This window comes from Nannobrachium achirus (genome assembly GCF_963921795.1).
Source record: "Nannobrachium achirus genome assembly, chromosome: 6".
In the NCBI taxonomy this organism is placed as follows: Eukaryota; Metazoa; Chordata; class Actinopteri; order Myctophiformes; family Myctophidae; genus Nannobrachium; species Nannobrachium achirus.
The window spans coordinates 46,174,860-46,192,934 of NC_137815.1; the positions used below are offsets into that span (position 1 = coordinate 46,174,860).

At 39.3% G+C, this 18,075-nt stretch overlaps 1 protein-coding gene across 1 annotated transcript; it reads left to right on the forward strand.

The window, feature by feature from the left end:
- Window positions 1-660: 660 nt before the first annotated feature.
- Window positions 661-17,766, forward strand: rab22a (RAB22A, member RAS oncogene family). The gene is made up of 7 exons (XM_080727538.1): window positions 661-884; window positions 1,599-1,678; window positions 3,091-3,172; window positions 10,377-10,448; window positions 11,135-11,241; window positions 13,379-13,488; window positions 13,755-17,766. Exons 1-7 carry the CDS (start codon window positions 849-851, stop codon window positions 13,850-13,852), a joined length of 585 nt encoding a protein of 194 aa, XP_080583664.1. The 5' UTR covers window positions 661-848; the 3' UTR covers window positions 13,853-17,766.
- Window positions 17,767-18,075: the final 309 nt, after the last annotated feature.

Consider the following 18,075-nt stretch of genomic DNA (forward strand, 5'->3'; position numbering starts at 1 on the left):
ATACAAATGATTTTGAGGGTCCTTCCTTGACATGACAAAGTTTGAGAACCACTGATTCTACAAATGTCTTCAAATCCTAACAGTTTTCTGGAAAAAACTTGCAACGTTGCAATATTAATTTATTAGTGAATACATTTTCTCCATTGACTTGAATGGGAAAATACCTATTCAACCAGTATCGGCTATGGGCATCCAATATATGGGCTTAAATATTGAAGACATCAGGGATCTCTCCATGTGCATAAAAGAGACAAGGACTGACACAGATTGATTTAGTTAATTCATTTTCCATATTGATTTGAATGGGGGAAATGGCAAACACACTTGAATTTTCCAGAATTGCATCTTTATTGTTCAAATAGTTTTACTTCGACAGCAGCTACTAAGGGTGTAGATAAGATAATGAAGTGTACAATATTATTACATTATTGTAACTTTAAATATTAAATACTAGTAGAAACGGACCTATTATTCACTGGAGTAAAGTTATTATTCTACGTTTAAAAATGCTTTATGATATTCTGAAAGCTGGAACGTGCGCCCAGCCCCATCCTGTACCCAATCACAGCGCTACCGCCCCTCTAGGCTATGGGACGGCAGACAGTACCTCTCTGGTTAGCAGTTTAGCTGTTGTTTACAAGAAGAATCCAAACATGATACCAAACGAACACTGATAAATTTCATCAACTGGCGGAGATGTGCTTATGTGGTGTTTTCCTACGGTTTGCCTTCATGAAAAGGGAAGTTATTGTTAAACACTGACCAGCCGAAGAATCAGCAAGAAGATCTTTCAATGATCATCATCATCTTCATCCATTATCACACCTTATTTTTTTAGAGGGACCGATATGGCACTGAGAGAGTTAAAAGTTTGTCTTCTTGGGGTAAGTTATATGATTGTTCTTGATCAGCAACTGCTCACTGTGATTTGTTCCGTGTTTGTTTACTGTGGAAGCCCCCCAGCTGTAGCTGTTGTCTGTATAATCGAACCCCCCCATGTGAAGCTATGCTGAATGTTGCTCTTCCTTAAAAATGCTATACTGACTTATGTATTAATACGTGAGATGAATGTGATGGCCTTCTGAACTAGTGGGAGACAACAAGGCACACAATATTGTCTCCAGAAACGTTATTGATCTTGTCCAGCCAAGACTTTCATCAGTTATAGTGGGTTATTAGCCAATCATTAGAATGATGATGTCCCTTCACTTACATGGGATACAAAAGCCCCAGCTAATTCAGCAACTGTGGCCATTGATAATAACCCATGTCAGCATCACAATAACTTAGGAGTAAACTCTCCATACCTGTGTTCCCTCCATCAACTACTGCTAAAACAAAAGATTTAAAAATATAAAGCAAAGTGTGAGCCTTTCCTAAGGTAATATGCCTGTCCTTTAGGCCTACCTTAACTTAATCCACATATAGTGAATGGCCTGTCTGACATGATCCCAGAGAATGTGTTATTCACTCAATAAGACCATCAGCATTGTTGCAATCACATTCCAGGATTGAACAGTGCTGGGTCTTTTATTTGTGTCCAGATTTGATAAGCAAGATTTTTTTTTGTTTTGCTTTCTCTCTCTCTCTCTCTTCAGGACACTGGGGTTGGAAAATCAAGTATTGTTTGGAGATTTGTGGAGGATAGCTTTGACCCAAATATCAACCCTACAATTGGGTAAGTTCCTGCTCACTTGAGAACCCTGGTCTATACTCTGTGAGTTACAAAACCTGCTTAGGACAGTGGTTCTCAAACCTTTTCATTAAGGACCTGCAAATAATGAATGCATTTGTCCTCGTACCCCCATCATTCAACAACTTTTGCTTTTATTTTTTTCAAGATTGTTTGAAAATAGCTGATCTGCAACGTCACAACGTGTGTCAACAAAGTGAGGCATCAACACGTTAACCCCCTGACCCTTGTAGATAGACTATTGTCAATAGCTGATGTAAACCGCACACAAAAAGTCTTGGAAACGTAACTTTGGTCAATTATTTCTCCTCTTCAGTAAAACCAATTGATATTGTATTTTATATAATTTCTATCGTTGAATAGTCACCTTTACAACGAGTTATAACATGTAAGGATCCGATGCAATCATGGAATGAGCCACACAGCTAAACATGTAGGTAGTGCACCCCAAAACCTTGCCAAAATCACCCAGTATGCTTCTGTTGATCTCGTTTTGAGCGACTTGCCAGTACGTGCTGGTGTGACTTGCACCTGAGCATGAGTCCTGCAACCTTGTTGAGTTTGTGTATGCTCCAAGCAGCAACACTGCCTCCATGGAAAGATGCCATTGTTGTCCCTTCAGGATAAGGCCTGTGCAATGGGGCAAGTTGAAGCTGGTGTTCCGTTATGCAGAGTGGCAGCATTATTTGGTCTCAGCCCTGGTACCATATCCAAACTTAGGACCAAGTTCTTAGAAGTCCGGTTCCTCACCCTTGATTCACTGAGGAACCATATGCTTTCATCCAGAGATTTACAGGAAAGTTTTGCACAATGGTACCACAGACAGATGTCAAAGTCGCAGGACCCATGCTCTGGTGCCAGTCACACACCTGTGACTGACACACACCTGCCAGCACCTGGGCTGACATCAAATAATGCTGCCACTCTGCATAACGAAACGCCAGCTTCCACTTGCCCCATTACACGGACAAATGTGGCATCTTTCCATGGGGCAGTGTTGCTGCTTTGGCATACACAAACTCAAGAATGTTGCTCCAGGACTGGAGCGATTTCCAACAGAAGAATATTGGTGGATTTACACGTTTAACTGTTCTACGATTGCACAATCCTTACAAGTTAGTCCTCATTGTAAAGGTGACTAATCAACGATAAATGTATATAAAATACAAAATCAATTGGTATTATTGAAGGGGAAAGATAATCAACCGACGTTAAGTTTTCGAACCTTTTGTGGGCAGTTTTATATAAGGTTAAAGTGGTTAAACTAATGCTAGGTCAACTTAATTCGCTTCCCTGAACCCCTCTTTGAGAACCACTGTCTGAGGATACAGATTTCAGATTCGGTCTGTGACCACTACAGCAGTCTTTCTATTTATACAAAAGTGTCTATCTTGCAGGGCATCTTTCATGACCAAGACAGTGCAATACCAAAATGAACTGCACAAGTTCCTCATCTGGGATACAGCAGGGCAAGAGCGGGTCAGTAAAATATATTTCAATGATTAATTTTCTTTTCTTTTGAGGAATTGAGGTGATTATAAAACTTGACATTAAAGAGCTAGCATAACCATAATTGCATAACTGGCTCTATACGGTTGCGTTAATATGGTTTGTGCCGAAAATCCTTCAATATGTTCACATTTGACTGCTTTATTTTCAAGGTCAGGTTGGTGCTTAAATTAGTATAACAAATTGTGCTGATTAGTGCTTAGATTGGATAATGCTCATGTCTAAATACATATTCATACCGGCACCAGTGCATATTATCTATCTTGTACATAAACATAGGACTGGGTACCGAGCTACAAGACCTTTTATGGCCCCGAACAAATTGGATATTCGATATGGTCAAGCATCAAAAAATGCCATGTCAGTAAATGTCTGTGTATGTGTTTGTTTACAATTTAAATGTTTCAGAATGTACCTGATTTATTGAGTCAATGTTGACTGTACGTCACTGTATAGTTAATACGTCAATACGTCAATCAATTATTAATATGTCAATCCTATGTTCTCAGGGTCCTATCTTCTAGCTTTATATCCCAATAACGGAACATGCCATGTATATTCACTTAATATGACTGACATGCGTCACTGTCATATAGCGCCCAATATAATAGGTATACACTTTTTGTAACTTATCAAAGGTTAATCCTTCCATAGGTGAAACTAGTTTGGTATACACTGTACATGTTTTTGAATTTAACTCTGTGATCACACATCATCACATCTGTCTCCTCTCTATTAAACTTGACATCATGACCAAAGTATGTAGTTTAAGCTAGCTTGTTTTTGCATCCAAGTTAGTTAGTTAGTATGTAATATGCATTGTCTCTAGTTGAGTTTGAACACCTTTTTCTATTTTAAGATGTGACTGACATTTCACTGCTGAAATGTAATAATATAAATGCTTTGCTGCATTGATATATTGTCACTATATTACAGTGGCATGCAAAGACTTTCATAGGGACATGGGTGATCAAATTGTACCGTAGTCAATTGGCTAAACATGCTAGATCGCCTGTATGGTCCTTTAAGAAAAGTGAGAGTGTGCTCTCACAAAACATGGGCTAATGTTAAGATATGTTGACAGTAATATTGCTACCATAGTTATATCCAAAGAGAGGTGTGGCTTGTGAGTTGGATAGTACTTTAATTGGGTGAAGAGGTCTTGGGAAAAAAACAACTGTCCGTTCATCTTGAAAGTAACAGTCCTCAAAGTGTGTTTGAGTTGGACTTTTGAAAACCTCTATAAACCATGTAATTAGTTGATAAGTAGTGGTGTAGTAAGGTTCAAAGGTATTCTGCTCCTTCCAATACATTGGTTCTTAGAATGTGACAAAACTACAATTAATTGATGAATTAATTGATGAATTAGCCCCATCAGGGCGGTATGGTGTAAAATTTGTTAAGAAATTCTACAATAAACTGGGCGTCAGAAAAGACAGTTTTAAACTTGCCACAGTGACAACTGATGAAGTGTTTAAAAAACTGAGCGCCCTACCTCAACACAAGGCCACTGGCCTTGATAAAATTCCAGCTAGATTTCTCAGAGATTCAGCCGCCACCATTGCACCGATCATTACCCACATAATTAACCTTTCCATCGAACAGGGTCATGTCCCACAGGACTTCAAACTAGCAAAAGTAACCCCCCTGCATAAAAAAGGTAGCAAACTAGACCCTGGAAACTACCGTCCCGTTTCCATTCTTAGCTCCATATCCAAAGTCATGGAGAAAATAGTCTACGAACAGATAGCAAGATATCTCGATGAGAATAATCTGATTTACGAGTTCCAATCTGGATTCAGAAAATCTCATTCCACTGACACATGCCTTCTGTATTTGACTGACCAAATCAAACGCGAGGCGGATGACGGCAAATATAGTGGCATGGTCATGATGGACCTCCAGAAGGCATTTGACACCGTAAATCATTCTATTCTGATTGAGAAACTAAAAGCCATCGGTCTTGACAGCGCAGCAGTGAGTTGGATGCAATCTTACCTGGTGGGGAGGGAACAGGTGGTGGAGATTAACGGTACCCTGTCCCCCCCTCCCAGTAAGCTGTGGTGTTCCTCAAGGTAGCATACTGGGACCTCTGTTGTTCCTAATATACGTGAACGACATGGCATCTGCTTGTGACTGCAACCTGTTCCTGTTCGCGGATGACTCGGCTCTCCTAGTCTCGGGCAAGGACCACTTGCAGGTTGAAAAGACACTTAACTCTGAACTAAGTAAGATCTGCACATGGCTTAATGACAACAAATTATCAATTCACCTGGGAAAAGTCCATCCTCTTTGGATCAAATCATAACCTCAAAAAAGTCGATAACTTCACAATCAAAGTGGGTGACAAGGTCATAACACGAAAAAACGAAATCTCTTACTTAGGATGTATCCTTGAAGCTAATCTTTCCAGTGAAAAGATGACTTCTAAAGTAATAAATAAAATCAACCAACGAACTCGTTTCCTACAGAGGATCGCCCCAATGGTCAATTTCAACACACTGAAGACCATAGCTGGTGCAATAATCCAGCCCCTCTTTGACTACGGAGTCCACGTATGGTATCGTGACGCCCCACAAGCCCTGAAAACTAAACTCCAAACAGCCCAAAATAAACTAATTAGGGTCCTACTTCACCTTCCCTATCAGACTCACCTCACCGCTACTCACCAGTTAAGAGTGGGGTGGCTCAGAGTAGATGACAGAGTACAGCAACTTGCAATGGGCCTGGTGTACAAGATACACTACACCACTATGATACCCAAGTACCTGTCAAAATACTTTATAAACATTAAGGATGTCCATAATTACAACACCAGAGGCAGCGCCACAGATCACTTTCAACCCAGAGTCAAAACCAACAAAGGGTCAAACTCTTTTTTCTGCTATACCACCAAAATGTGGAAAGCCTTACCGAAGGTCATAAAGGAGTGTGGATCACTAGCATCCTTTAAAATTGCCCTGAAGAATCACTTACAGGCAGCAGCCATTCGCAACTGGTAAAAAACTAACCTAGCCCAACCCTACCCTCCCCTGCCCCTTCTTTGTATATACTGTTTATTTAGACTTACTGTTTTTTTTTTGTTTTTCTTTACATATCTACTGCATAGTACTGTGTTCTATTTGTCTGTCATTCAATGTTATATGAGATACTTCAATGGTTTCCAGTGGAAATAAGCTTAGTCTTTTCATGGATCTCCTTTTAGTAGACCTTGTACCAGTGAACTGTGCCGTCATGAAACTGTACCTTTTCCTATGCAAACTTCTAATAAAGTCTTCAATCAATCAAGACTCAGTCTAGGGGAAAGCTTGCTGCAGTAATAGATCATTTCTGATAGGGGGCAGTGTTTAACTACTTTTTATAGGTCAAATTCTGCCCCTTAATGGCCCACTCTTTAGTACTTTCACTTAAGGCCCATTTTCCACAGCTTAAATGGCAGCTAATGGTGTGATGAGTTTAGTCTAGCTCAGTCAGGGTTGTCTGTTTAGTCTTGCAGATGATATCATTCAATCTCTCTTTTGCTATTTAGCTCTTCCTTGCTCTCTTGTGTCCTTTCTTTGCCATTGTCTTATCTTTTCTGTCTGTCTGTCTGTCCGTCTGTCTGTCTGTCTGTCCGTCCGTCTGTCCGTCCGTCCGTCCGTCCGTCCGTCCGTCCGTCCGTCCGTCCATCCATCCGTGCATCTCTGTGTTCACATGCAGGTTAGGACTGATAACTTGTGACACTAGCACCCGATACACTGTCTTTCCATTTAGTTGAAATGACTTGCAACACTGTGGATGCTCCAAATCAATTCCACAAGTTTTATTTCTTTAGATAGGGGTATATTGATTGGGAGCATCCACAGTGCTGCAAATCTGTTTCTGAATGGACAAGATTTCTTTGACTCAGCAGCACCTGGAAAAAGTGCATGTTTAGCCTATACTCTGATCACTTATGTTATCCATTTCCGTGCATGCTGTGCTGTGTATTCCTTTGAGCTGTCAAGTGTAGGCGTTTGTCATCAGTCAGAAGTTGAACACGATAGTAGACCACACAGGGAGAGTGTATGAAATACACAATTTAATATGATATCGGATTTGAGAACTATATGAGGCTATGAGTCTTGGTATGTTATCACATCAGCAGTTCTGCCTGTGCATGCAAGACTCAGACCTAGACAGGAGGAAAGGGGAACCGTTTTCTCTTTTGACTCAGCTGGACATCCCACATCCTACATTTCACTGTATGAACAAGCAGTTCCCTTTCCCCTTTTGTTTCTCCATTCCCTTTATTTTCCAGATGCAGTCATCTGCTTTTAACAACGGGTTCATTCCCTGTCACTGTGTCCCCTGATGAAGGGTGAGGCAAAACAACCACGTGTATGTTTTGTCCTCATCCCCCCTTTTGCTCTACTGTGCCATGGCCTTACACATATTACTGTAAGTGATGCTCCGTTTAAGATATGAAAGGTTGAACTTGAGCTGTCTCAGGTCAGTGGTCCCTGCTGCTGCCATGTCCTATCTGCAAGTCCCTGCCACTCGATGTCAAAGTGGACTTTCTCTCTTGTTTCGTTGCCTCAGCACTTTCACTGGTCACCTTGCTCTCTCTCTCTCTTTTCTGCTGAGTTATTTCTTTCTGTCTCTTACTACAGTAACTCTTCATTTAAGATTCCTTCCCTGCCTGACTTCCATTCCCACTATTCTTTTCCCTCTCTCCAATGTGGCCTCCACTTGCCTAGTCTACCAAGTGGCTTGCAGCTGTGACTGGAAAAAAAGAGAGAAAAGAAATGTGTGTGTGTGTGTGTGTGTGTGTGTGTGTGTGTGTGTGTATATATATATATATATATATATATATATATATATATATATATATATATATATATATATATACACACACACACACACACACACACACACACACACACACACACACACACACACACACACACACACACGGTTGTGTGTGTGTGTGTGTGTGTGTGTGTGTGTGTGTGTGTGTGTGTGTGTGTGTGTACAAGTTTTTTTCCCCCTTCATACTAAGCCTTTCGTTGCTTGATTTATAACCTTGATTGAGCTTTTTCTTATCAAAACCTGGAGCACTTCACTTAGGCCAGCTGAATGCACATGGAAGGAAAGACGGCACAGGAAGAGAGCTCTGTGATTCCACAGTCCACAACCTCCCTAATCCACCCCCCAGACCATATGGGACGTCAGTGGTGCATCTCAGCTCCGCTGTCAACACCTTATCTGGACCTTCTTTACTCTCTGACCATTCCTCGTCATAGAAAACAAGCAAGGCGAACTTGCATCCCCTGGCATGGAAGGGCTTCTTTCATTGAGTGCCAGACTTCTGGTTTCAGTAATTAATCAGCATGCACTGGGTAGCGTTAGAGCTGTTTTCAGGGCTGCCGTGTGGCCAGATGTCTGGTCTGGCCTCGCTGTGAAATGCTCCCTGGGTGAAGGCGGAGAGACCACACAGGACTGGCTGTAGCGTAGCTTTTAGCTGCACCACCGGCACTAGCCAGCGAGACAGACAGCATTCTCTTCACTGCCTTTGCCAAATATCCAGAGTTGGACTACGTTTGGTGGACTCAGGGCCAGTAACAACTATAATTATGTGGAATGTGTGCTTTCCTGAGGTAACTGTGTCACTCTATGATGGATAATTTATTCCTTCTTATTGTAAGGGAAAATGAAATTGGCGGGAAAGGCAGGGTCATTCCATGTGAACTTTTTTGAGATTGGACATGCTTGTTTTAAAATTAATTTCATTAGTTAATAATGTACATATCAAATTATTAGCAAATTAATTGAATGTACTTGACAGTTCAATCATATTGAATGGGGGGAGGGGTGGTCTTGAATGCAATGACATAAAAAGCAAAGACAGTTTTGGGGGAAAAGTAGCCTTATTCCTATTTTTGTTTAAAATTTCTAGTTAGATCTACACAGCAATATTCTGAATCAACACTATTTAGGCCAACTCTAAGGTCACGTTTTTAAACTTTCTGGATTTTACTGTGTAGAGCCTGTCTTCTTTTAGTTTGAGGGTGTCATTAATGCCTGTCTATTGACAAATTCGGCCAAGTCAGATGCTGTTACATCTGTGAGCTGTTTCAACTGCTGGATGTTGACCCAGCCTCATCTTACAACCATTAGTGGTCCAAAATAAAGTTTGCCATGCTCTACATGAGAATAACCTAAATTCCGTTTGAAATATTATGATAATAGGCTAATTGTTGAATGTGAGGTTTTACTAAGCGTTGGAAAATATTTGACATGGAAATGCCAAGACGTGGCAAACATCAGAATCCCCCGTTGCCCCATCCCCTTTCCCAACTATGGATTTGGAAATTATGCACAGATTGTTTTGATTATACAGGGCTTTGTATTGGGCTAAGACCAAATGTATAGTCGTCCATAAATATCAAAATGCTAAGTGTCTTTGACACATTCTGCTCATCTTTCTCCTGATGGCTAACACATGTGTGAGTTCTTGGTGGAAAGGCTTGCCATACTCCATTTAAATAAAGCCCACTTGGCTTATGGGCTCGGAACATGGGGCCTTTTGGTTTATTAACGTCATGCTTTGGTTTCTTTGTTGCTTACGTTTATGCTCTGTTTCAAGTCAGTGTTTTATATAATTCGGTTTGATGAAGCACCCTGGGATCAGTGGGATGTTGTCTCCATAGTGACCATACTTGATGTTTTACTATGTGACAGACTATTTATAGCATATCGAATGTCTAGAATTTGTCAGTGTGGGAGTCATGAACTTGATGCTTTATGGCAGTCTTGTTGTAACATAAATGCTATTTGGATAACCTTCTTTTACTCCATGCATGTCAAAGTACAAATATTTGGGAGGGCATCCAGATAAATAGTCTTCAAAGTGAAGCCAAGCATTGGCACTAACTTTGTCTTTAGAGGATATTAAGTACTGAAGTCTCTGTCTCTGCTTTTATTGTAAATGTAATGTACAGTTTCACATGGACAAAAGAAGCTAATAAGTAGACCTAATAGCCTCCGTATAGAGGGCCTGGTCTAGTCAGAGATAAAACTCTGTAGGAGGCTATAGGTGGCCATGTCTCCTCTTGGTCCAGCGGACAGACAGACCCCTTTCTTTGAAGAATGACTACAGGACATTACTCAACGTTATTTATCTCATCCTCAATCTTCCTTTGTCTTCCCATAGTTTCGTGCTCTGGCGCCAATGTACTACAGAGGCTCTGCGGCAGCCATCATTGTTTATGACATCACTAAAGAGGTAAAGTCACCCACAACAGTCTACTCTCACTGTCCGGTCCATTAGTATAGGCCTGTGACTATACTTTTCAATTAATTAATCTGTTAATTATTCATTTAAACCATAAAACTATAGTGAACTAAAGTGCTAAAGTAAAAATTATGGTACAGTAAATGCTGTTATCTGAACTCAGGAGCTGTCAAAAATATAACTTTGTATAGATAATGTGGAACAAAGACAATTTCTCAGTTTGGTGGAGTAAATGGAACATCTTAGAAATATTATTTCCAATTATTCCATTACTAAAATGTATTAAATAATTGTGTTATGTGTCTTTAATTGTAGGCACCTTATTACCTTGTTTAAAGTGCTTTTTAAATAGTACTAATCATCATTGAGTGAGATAAAAGAAATAATGAAAGAACTACATACTGTTGGTATATTTTAATTGATTTCTAGTACTACTAGGCACCTGTAAACAGTTGCTCTGCCTCTCACAACACAGCATGAATGGATTCACACTTCATTAAACAGAGATATCATAGCACTCCACCTTACTCCTGTTCAGCTAAATGAGTAATTAACCTGCATAGCCAGCAGGTTTGTTGTTTTTCCCTCAATCATTTTGCATGATGACTTCCCGTTTAATATTGCCTGTCTTTGACTTCCCGTTTAATATTGCCTGTCTTACCATTATGTGTTCCCAGGAGTCCTTCCAGACCCTGAAGAATTGGGTAAAGGAGCTGCGTCAACACGGTCCACCCAACATAGTAGTGGCTATTGCTGGCAACAAGTGTGATCTAGCTGATGCCAGGTAAACCTCCCTTGTCTATACTGTACCAGTGGTTTTGTGTTCAAGGCACACCAAAGGGCAAGTCAAAATCTCAAGGCACACCTGTATTTATATACTTGAAAAGAAAAAGTGTCTATAACTCTGTAAATGTTTATGTCATCTTACTGATTGATTGCTTGAAGAATTTATTATAAGTTTGCATAGAAAAAGGTACAGTTTCATCATGACAGTACAGTTCACTGGTACAAGGTCAACTAAAAGGATAAGCTCAAGTAAGCACTAGATCCTTTTTTTTAACTCATATAACATTGAATGACAGACAGATAAAACACAGTACTATGCAGAGAAAATAAGAAGAAAAAAAGTTGTAAAAACACGATGCAAAAATAAATGGTATATTCAAATACAAAGATCAGGGAGAGTTAAGGTTAGGCTAAGTTTACTGTTGCCAGTTACGAGTAGCAGCTGCCTGACAAGGCCCAACACCACACCACTCCACACCGCCCACTTGTGCCAGGTTTTACACTACAAGGACCTGGGTAGAGTGGTGTGAAAGTGGTACTAAACGTGGTACTAAAAAGTATCCAATCTAGAGTAGGTCTGAGCAGGGTGGTGCGTAGTGTTGTGTAGTGCAGTGCTAAAGCTGCAGTCGAAAAGGGGCTTTTCAGAGCGGTTTTAAAGGAAAGTAGGGATTTCCACTCCTTTAAGGCCTTCGGTAGGGCATTCCACATTCAAGTGGTATAGCAGGAGAATGAATCTGGGTTGAACGTGATCTGTGGAGCTGCCTCTGGTGTTGTAATTGTGGACATCCTTGACCTTTTGGAAGTATTTTGTCAAGTACAAGGGTATCTTTTAGTGGTGCAGTGTACAATATCTTGTACACCAGGCCCCAAATAAAAAGTTTTAAATATCTTTTAGTATATCGAATTTGCCTCTGTATTGGGAAATGAATGTGCACAGAGTAAGTCTATTGTCAATTTAAAAAATAAGTAATAACGTTTTGTATTGTTGTCACAGAATCATGTTTCACGGCACACCAGTGTGCCTTGCCACACTGATTGGGAACGACTAGTCTGTGCAATAAACAATGCTGCAGTAGGACTCCATACATAACGGCACCAAATCATCCCACACCCACACAAGGATTTTATTATTTTTATACAATATATTCAGGATGAGTTAACTCCAATAGATTAAAATATGTCTAGTTGAGTTTCTCCACGTACAGTACAACATGGAGTGAGATGAATGCAGTATATGATAGGGGTAGCGGCTGAAAAGTTTGAGTCATTGTGCTTGAAAGGTCATTACCTTCCATCATCAGAAAGATATTTGATTTCCATCCAAGGAATACCACATAAATTGAAGCAGTCCTGGAGTAAATTCCATCTCACATGAAGGAATCCGGGTTTCAAAACTGATTGATATTCAATATTATTTGAATAAGCTGTTGTGTAATATCAGCTGACGGCCTCTCACCCCACTCAGCATTTGTGGTTGAACTTATGATTGTTAAGGGGATTGTATGGCAGTATTACTGTATGACAGTTGTACTTTACTGCGAATGCCGTGGTCATTCATAGTGGACGATAAACAATACGTGCAATACCAATGGAAAATCTCTTAACAGTCTCCTTTGTTCTTCTCTCTTTCCATTTTTGTTGGTGGAAATTGATCTTGTGGTTAGCCTGTATCAACCACAAAATTGATAAATCTCCCAAATAACAGTTAGTGAAGTGCATGTGGTGATTATATCATCCATGAAATTGGGAAGTCTTCCGGTCTGTAAAACCTATTTAAACCACATTGCGGTTGTATGCCTCCGCCTATTAGTTGCGTTTACATCCACGTCTGTCTAAACTCATAGAATATGTAGTGAGGACTTTAAAGGAATTTAATAAAGATGTTTTTGAGGTCACACAGTGACCTTGACCTTTGACCACTGTGTAATCAGTTCACCCATGAGTCCAAGTGGATGTTTGTGCCAATTGTAATGAAATTCCCTCAAGGTGTCCTGATATATTATGTTCACAAGGTCGGGACGCACAGACAGTCAGACAACCCGTAAACTAAAATGTTATAAAAACAAACATGATGTAATTACAAAACCTTATTGCAGTAATGTACCTTTGACATGCTGCACCTCACGTGTTCCCAGGGAAGTGTCAGAGAAAGATGCCAAGGATTATGCTGACTCCATCCATGCCATCTTTGTGGAAGCCAGTGCCAAGAATGCAATTAACATCAATGAGGTCTTCATAGAGATAAGTGAGTGCACTTGTTTGCTGTCAGTGACTTGGACATCTGCTGATCCCTACTGATTCTCATAGTGCTACTGAACAACAAGTTCAGCATTATTGCTATCATTTACATGGATGTCTAGCTTTGCTGAGTTACGGTAGCTTGAATGTGTGGTCTACAATTGCTAATAATATTCTATTATGACATTCTTAATTTAGTTAAAATGTTGGAATAATTTTTCCCCCGCCATATCTGTCTGTGTCTGTGTGTATGCATACTTAATGTTGTCACAGGCCAGCGGATACCTGTTCTGGATGCAGCGGGCGGAGCGGCAGGAAAGAGTTTTAAATTGGGACGCCAGGCATCAGAATCCCGCAGAACGTGTTGCTGATGATGCCAGGCCGTCACTGTCCCAACGTGACTCCTGCCTTGCCTTGATGACCCTGTATCCCTGGCCCGCTTCACTTTATAGCTGTCCACTTGCCACAGACACTCCAACACTACCATACACCCCTTCATCAGTCAGAACCGGGTGCAACGGTACCGACAAGAACAACGATATGTATTAGTTGTATTTTCATCACAGAAAGCAAGCACTTCAACAAAAGAAAGTGTTAACAGAAATCTGTAAATGCAATTAATGTATTAATTAATTAATTAATACATGGCCAATTTTGATTTAATCGACAGCCGTTTGATTTGAAAGTAACGGCACAGTGTTTCCTAGGATTTAGACCCAAATGCTGGCATTAACATGCTATTTATTTGGTTGAAGTGTATGTAATATTGCCCTCCCAGAATCAGTGAATCCTGTCCTCCAATATACCCGCACATTACTACTACTGTGTATCAGTAGAAGGCAGTAAGGCACCATCTCCCCATTCTCCTGCAACACGTTGGTCCCTCTTCCGCTGGGGTGGAACAGGTTCAGTTCTTTTTTCCTGAGTGTTTTCACTGAAAATGAATTGTTTCAGAACCCTAAAAGTTGGTTCGGAACTGGAACCAAAAAATTGCCGCCGGTTCCCGTGAAAGCAAGAATTACATTAATCTAGAACGAAACCAGTTTTAGAACCAATGTTCTTTTGGTGGAAAAAGGGTCATTGTGAGCTTATAGATCTGTGTCCTCCTTGCCAAACCATTTATTTTCTAACTAAGTTATTGCCTTATTGAATTCTTCTGTCGTCTGATAAGGAGCTCTGCCTCAAGCATGCTTGGGAAGATTTTCCCAATCTTCCCGTTCTTTCCTGAATTCCTGATTTGAAGAACACTTTGATGTTATGCCTTTGTTGTCACCTTTTCATTACACTTTTTTGCACATTCATCAGAAGGATGGTTGTTGCCTGGTTTGGTTCATAAAGGAGGAAGATTCCCATATGATATAACACCTCATTAATCTATGAAAACACACTCCTCAAGTCAAAAACCAAATAGGCCCTCTAAAACTTGTTTTTTTTTTCATCATAAATGGCTTGTTTAGTACCCAATGCCACAAAGTACAGGACAGCTGTAGGCATGCTATTCCCCTCTGTTGGACTTGTAAATATCATTTTAGCTGTCATTGTCACCTAAAACAGTCTTGCAAAGATCAGCATCTGCCAGTACTAATGCTGTAGATTTGTCTATATTTAATAACAAGAACAGCAGTCCTCACATGTGCTACATGATACCGTTCCTAAGCATGTTTTCCAGGCCTAAATTTTTTACTCATTTGAAAAATTGAGCCAAGCCCTAGAATTCTTTCTATGATTTGCCCTGCCTTGCTCAGAGAATATTATGCCAGCTGTTTTACAGTATTAATTGTCCTTTCAATTTTGCTGTAATCTCATTTTAACTTTGTGTTCTTTGGCAAACTTGTCCATCATTGATCCGTTGCTGTTATTTTACAGCAGTTTTACAGGAGAAGCTGGTTTTGTGAGGTCTTGCCAAATTCTTTAATTGTCTCATAAACATTTATCATATTTTTTCTCATTTTATTTCTCAGAAAAAGCACACTGGCTAGCACATCCAACATAGTTTTACTACCTGGCCTATGATGAAAAGAAAGTGAGAACTAGATTTGTTCCAGGGAGAACTTGTGACGTTACATTGAGAGGAAAATATTATATGCTGAAACAGACATGGTTCATATGGTGATATGCTGACCCTTCGATGATCTTGGTTCTTGTTGCGGTTCTCCATATTTTTTACTCACCCATCTGTCTGTCTTGTGGGACTGGGAAATATTTCTATATATCGTTATCATCAATATGCCATTTTATTGTCTGAGATTTTGGATATTGTGGTTTTAAAGACTTACATATATAATTTTCAGAACTTACCTGACTGTTCTAACTGATAGATTTATTTTCCTTTATTGGCATAGTTATTTTATACACATTATGGATGATTATTTTATCTATAAAAATCGTATTGTGTGAATATTTAGTGAAAGCACCAATTTGCTTACCCGCAATATAATATAAGAGGTGGCTTTTATTGAACACACAAAGTGCCTCTGTGACATTTCGGGCTACATGTGCTTCATCAAACAGTCTGATGAAGAGCATGTAGCTCGAAACCTCATGCATGCACTTTGTGGATGCTATAAAGGGCATGTTTTCAACTGGATCCCAACAGTGAGCAAGTTCAAGTAGTTTTTCTTTCTTTTATAAGTTGTGTTTTCTGCTCAGCACCTGCCTTATTTGGGTTAGGGTTAGGGTTAGTGTGAGTTTTGTTCTTGATCAGTTGTCATGTTTGATTCATATGCCATAGTACATTGGTTCATTCACGACACTGTAATGTAGGCCTTCTGGACATCTTATTTTGATAATAATTTGTCTATTACCTGTCTGTTGCCTTTTTTTCAAAACTGACACAAGAAGACATGAACAGCATAGTCTCTTCAGACTACTCAAGAATCAAGAGGGGTTTATGTGTCACTAACGCATACAGGTACTGCACAAGCAGTGATGAGAAATGTTGGTGGTACTCTGTATTCTCTTTGGTCTTGAATACAAACTTGTTTTGTTTTTGTTTTATTTGCTTTCATGTGATTTTAATTGAACGTGTTATTGATGAGTTGTGGAAAAGAAAAAGCAAAGCTGCCTAATTCAGGATTTTTGTTACGGAGTGCAATAGTTGTCATTACAACAAGCAATATGTAAAATGTGACCTAAACTATACTAAAGTCCCAGAATCGAATTACAGTGTAAGGGGGAAAAAAAGGGGAAAAAAGTGAATGCAATGTTGCTTTAAGATTATACAGACATATGTCAATGTTGACCTTTGAATAGCAATTTAGTGTTAGGACATTTTCAGTTGATTTTGATGGACGATAAAGTGAGCAATGTGATGTAGTGAACTGACTGCCCTGAAAGTCAAACGGGTGTTCCTTACACAGATGTGTTTGTGCATTACCTCCTTATTACTTAACTTCTGTGCATGTGATTTGGATTCACACGTCTTTCCACACATTCCAGTAGGTCAACCCATACTACAGTACATTGCTGATTCTGTGGATTGATTCAGCTGTGCATTATATTTAAAACTTAAAAGGGAATAACTCTGGTACATTGAAGACTGCACTTTGTATTCATGGCCCCCCAATACCTAACCTAACTTTAATTGTTATAACATTGTCCAGATAAGTAGAGAGACAGCATTTATTCCAAGTGATTTCTTGACTGGTTTAGAGAATACATGGTCATTGGTAATATGCACTCATTATCTGTGAATTTACTTGTTAAAAGATATTCTACTATGTTGGTGTTAAGAGTTCTTGCTGTCCATGCCTGTTATTTTAAGTTGCAAGCAGATTATTGGTGCCAATTTCATTTTGTCAAGATCATTTTATTGCACCAAACATCAATTACCTTTTATTTTATTTTACCATTGCTGTAATATAATGATTTAACATAAGATATTACTAAATAACTTTTCAAATGCCTGAATTTCGCTTGTAATGACTGATTTGTGACTATATTATTGCCCTCATTTAGAAATTGTCAGTTTTACATGGGCAATCTGGAAAAATACCACATCTTGGGCTGGTCCTAGGATTGTGACAAATGTATTAATTATGTATTTTTTCATTGTATATACCATCAAATTGCACACAAATCAATGACTTATTAGCCAGCAGAAAACACAAGTATATTTTATTGGTCTACCAAGATTTAAGACCAAAGCAGACCATTGTACACTATTTGTAGTAATTCCATCCGACATTATACAGTAGTTGTTGTATTTACCTTTTTTATTACCTTTTCATATTGATTGTAAACAATGCCTGGGGGGAAAAGGTTGTTGGTGTTTTTCTGAATGTCTGAAAAGGGAACTTTCAAACTGTTTACTAATAAAGATGGACAAAAAAAGATGTTTCTATCTGTATCATATACAGCCTGTTGATATGTGTCTCTAGTTCAAACTTTTTTGACTTAGGTCAGTCAGCCCCTGTAAATAACTTTCATCCATGGCACCACTGAAGTAGACTGTTGTTTTCTTTAGAATCTTATATCATATTACGCTATGTAAATATGCAAATCTTTCTCCCTATAGGATACAGTATGTCACGGTGAAATATCTGTTTCCATCAGAACAGACTGAAAATAACTTTATACTTGACGTTTAACCACT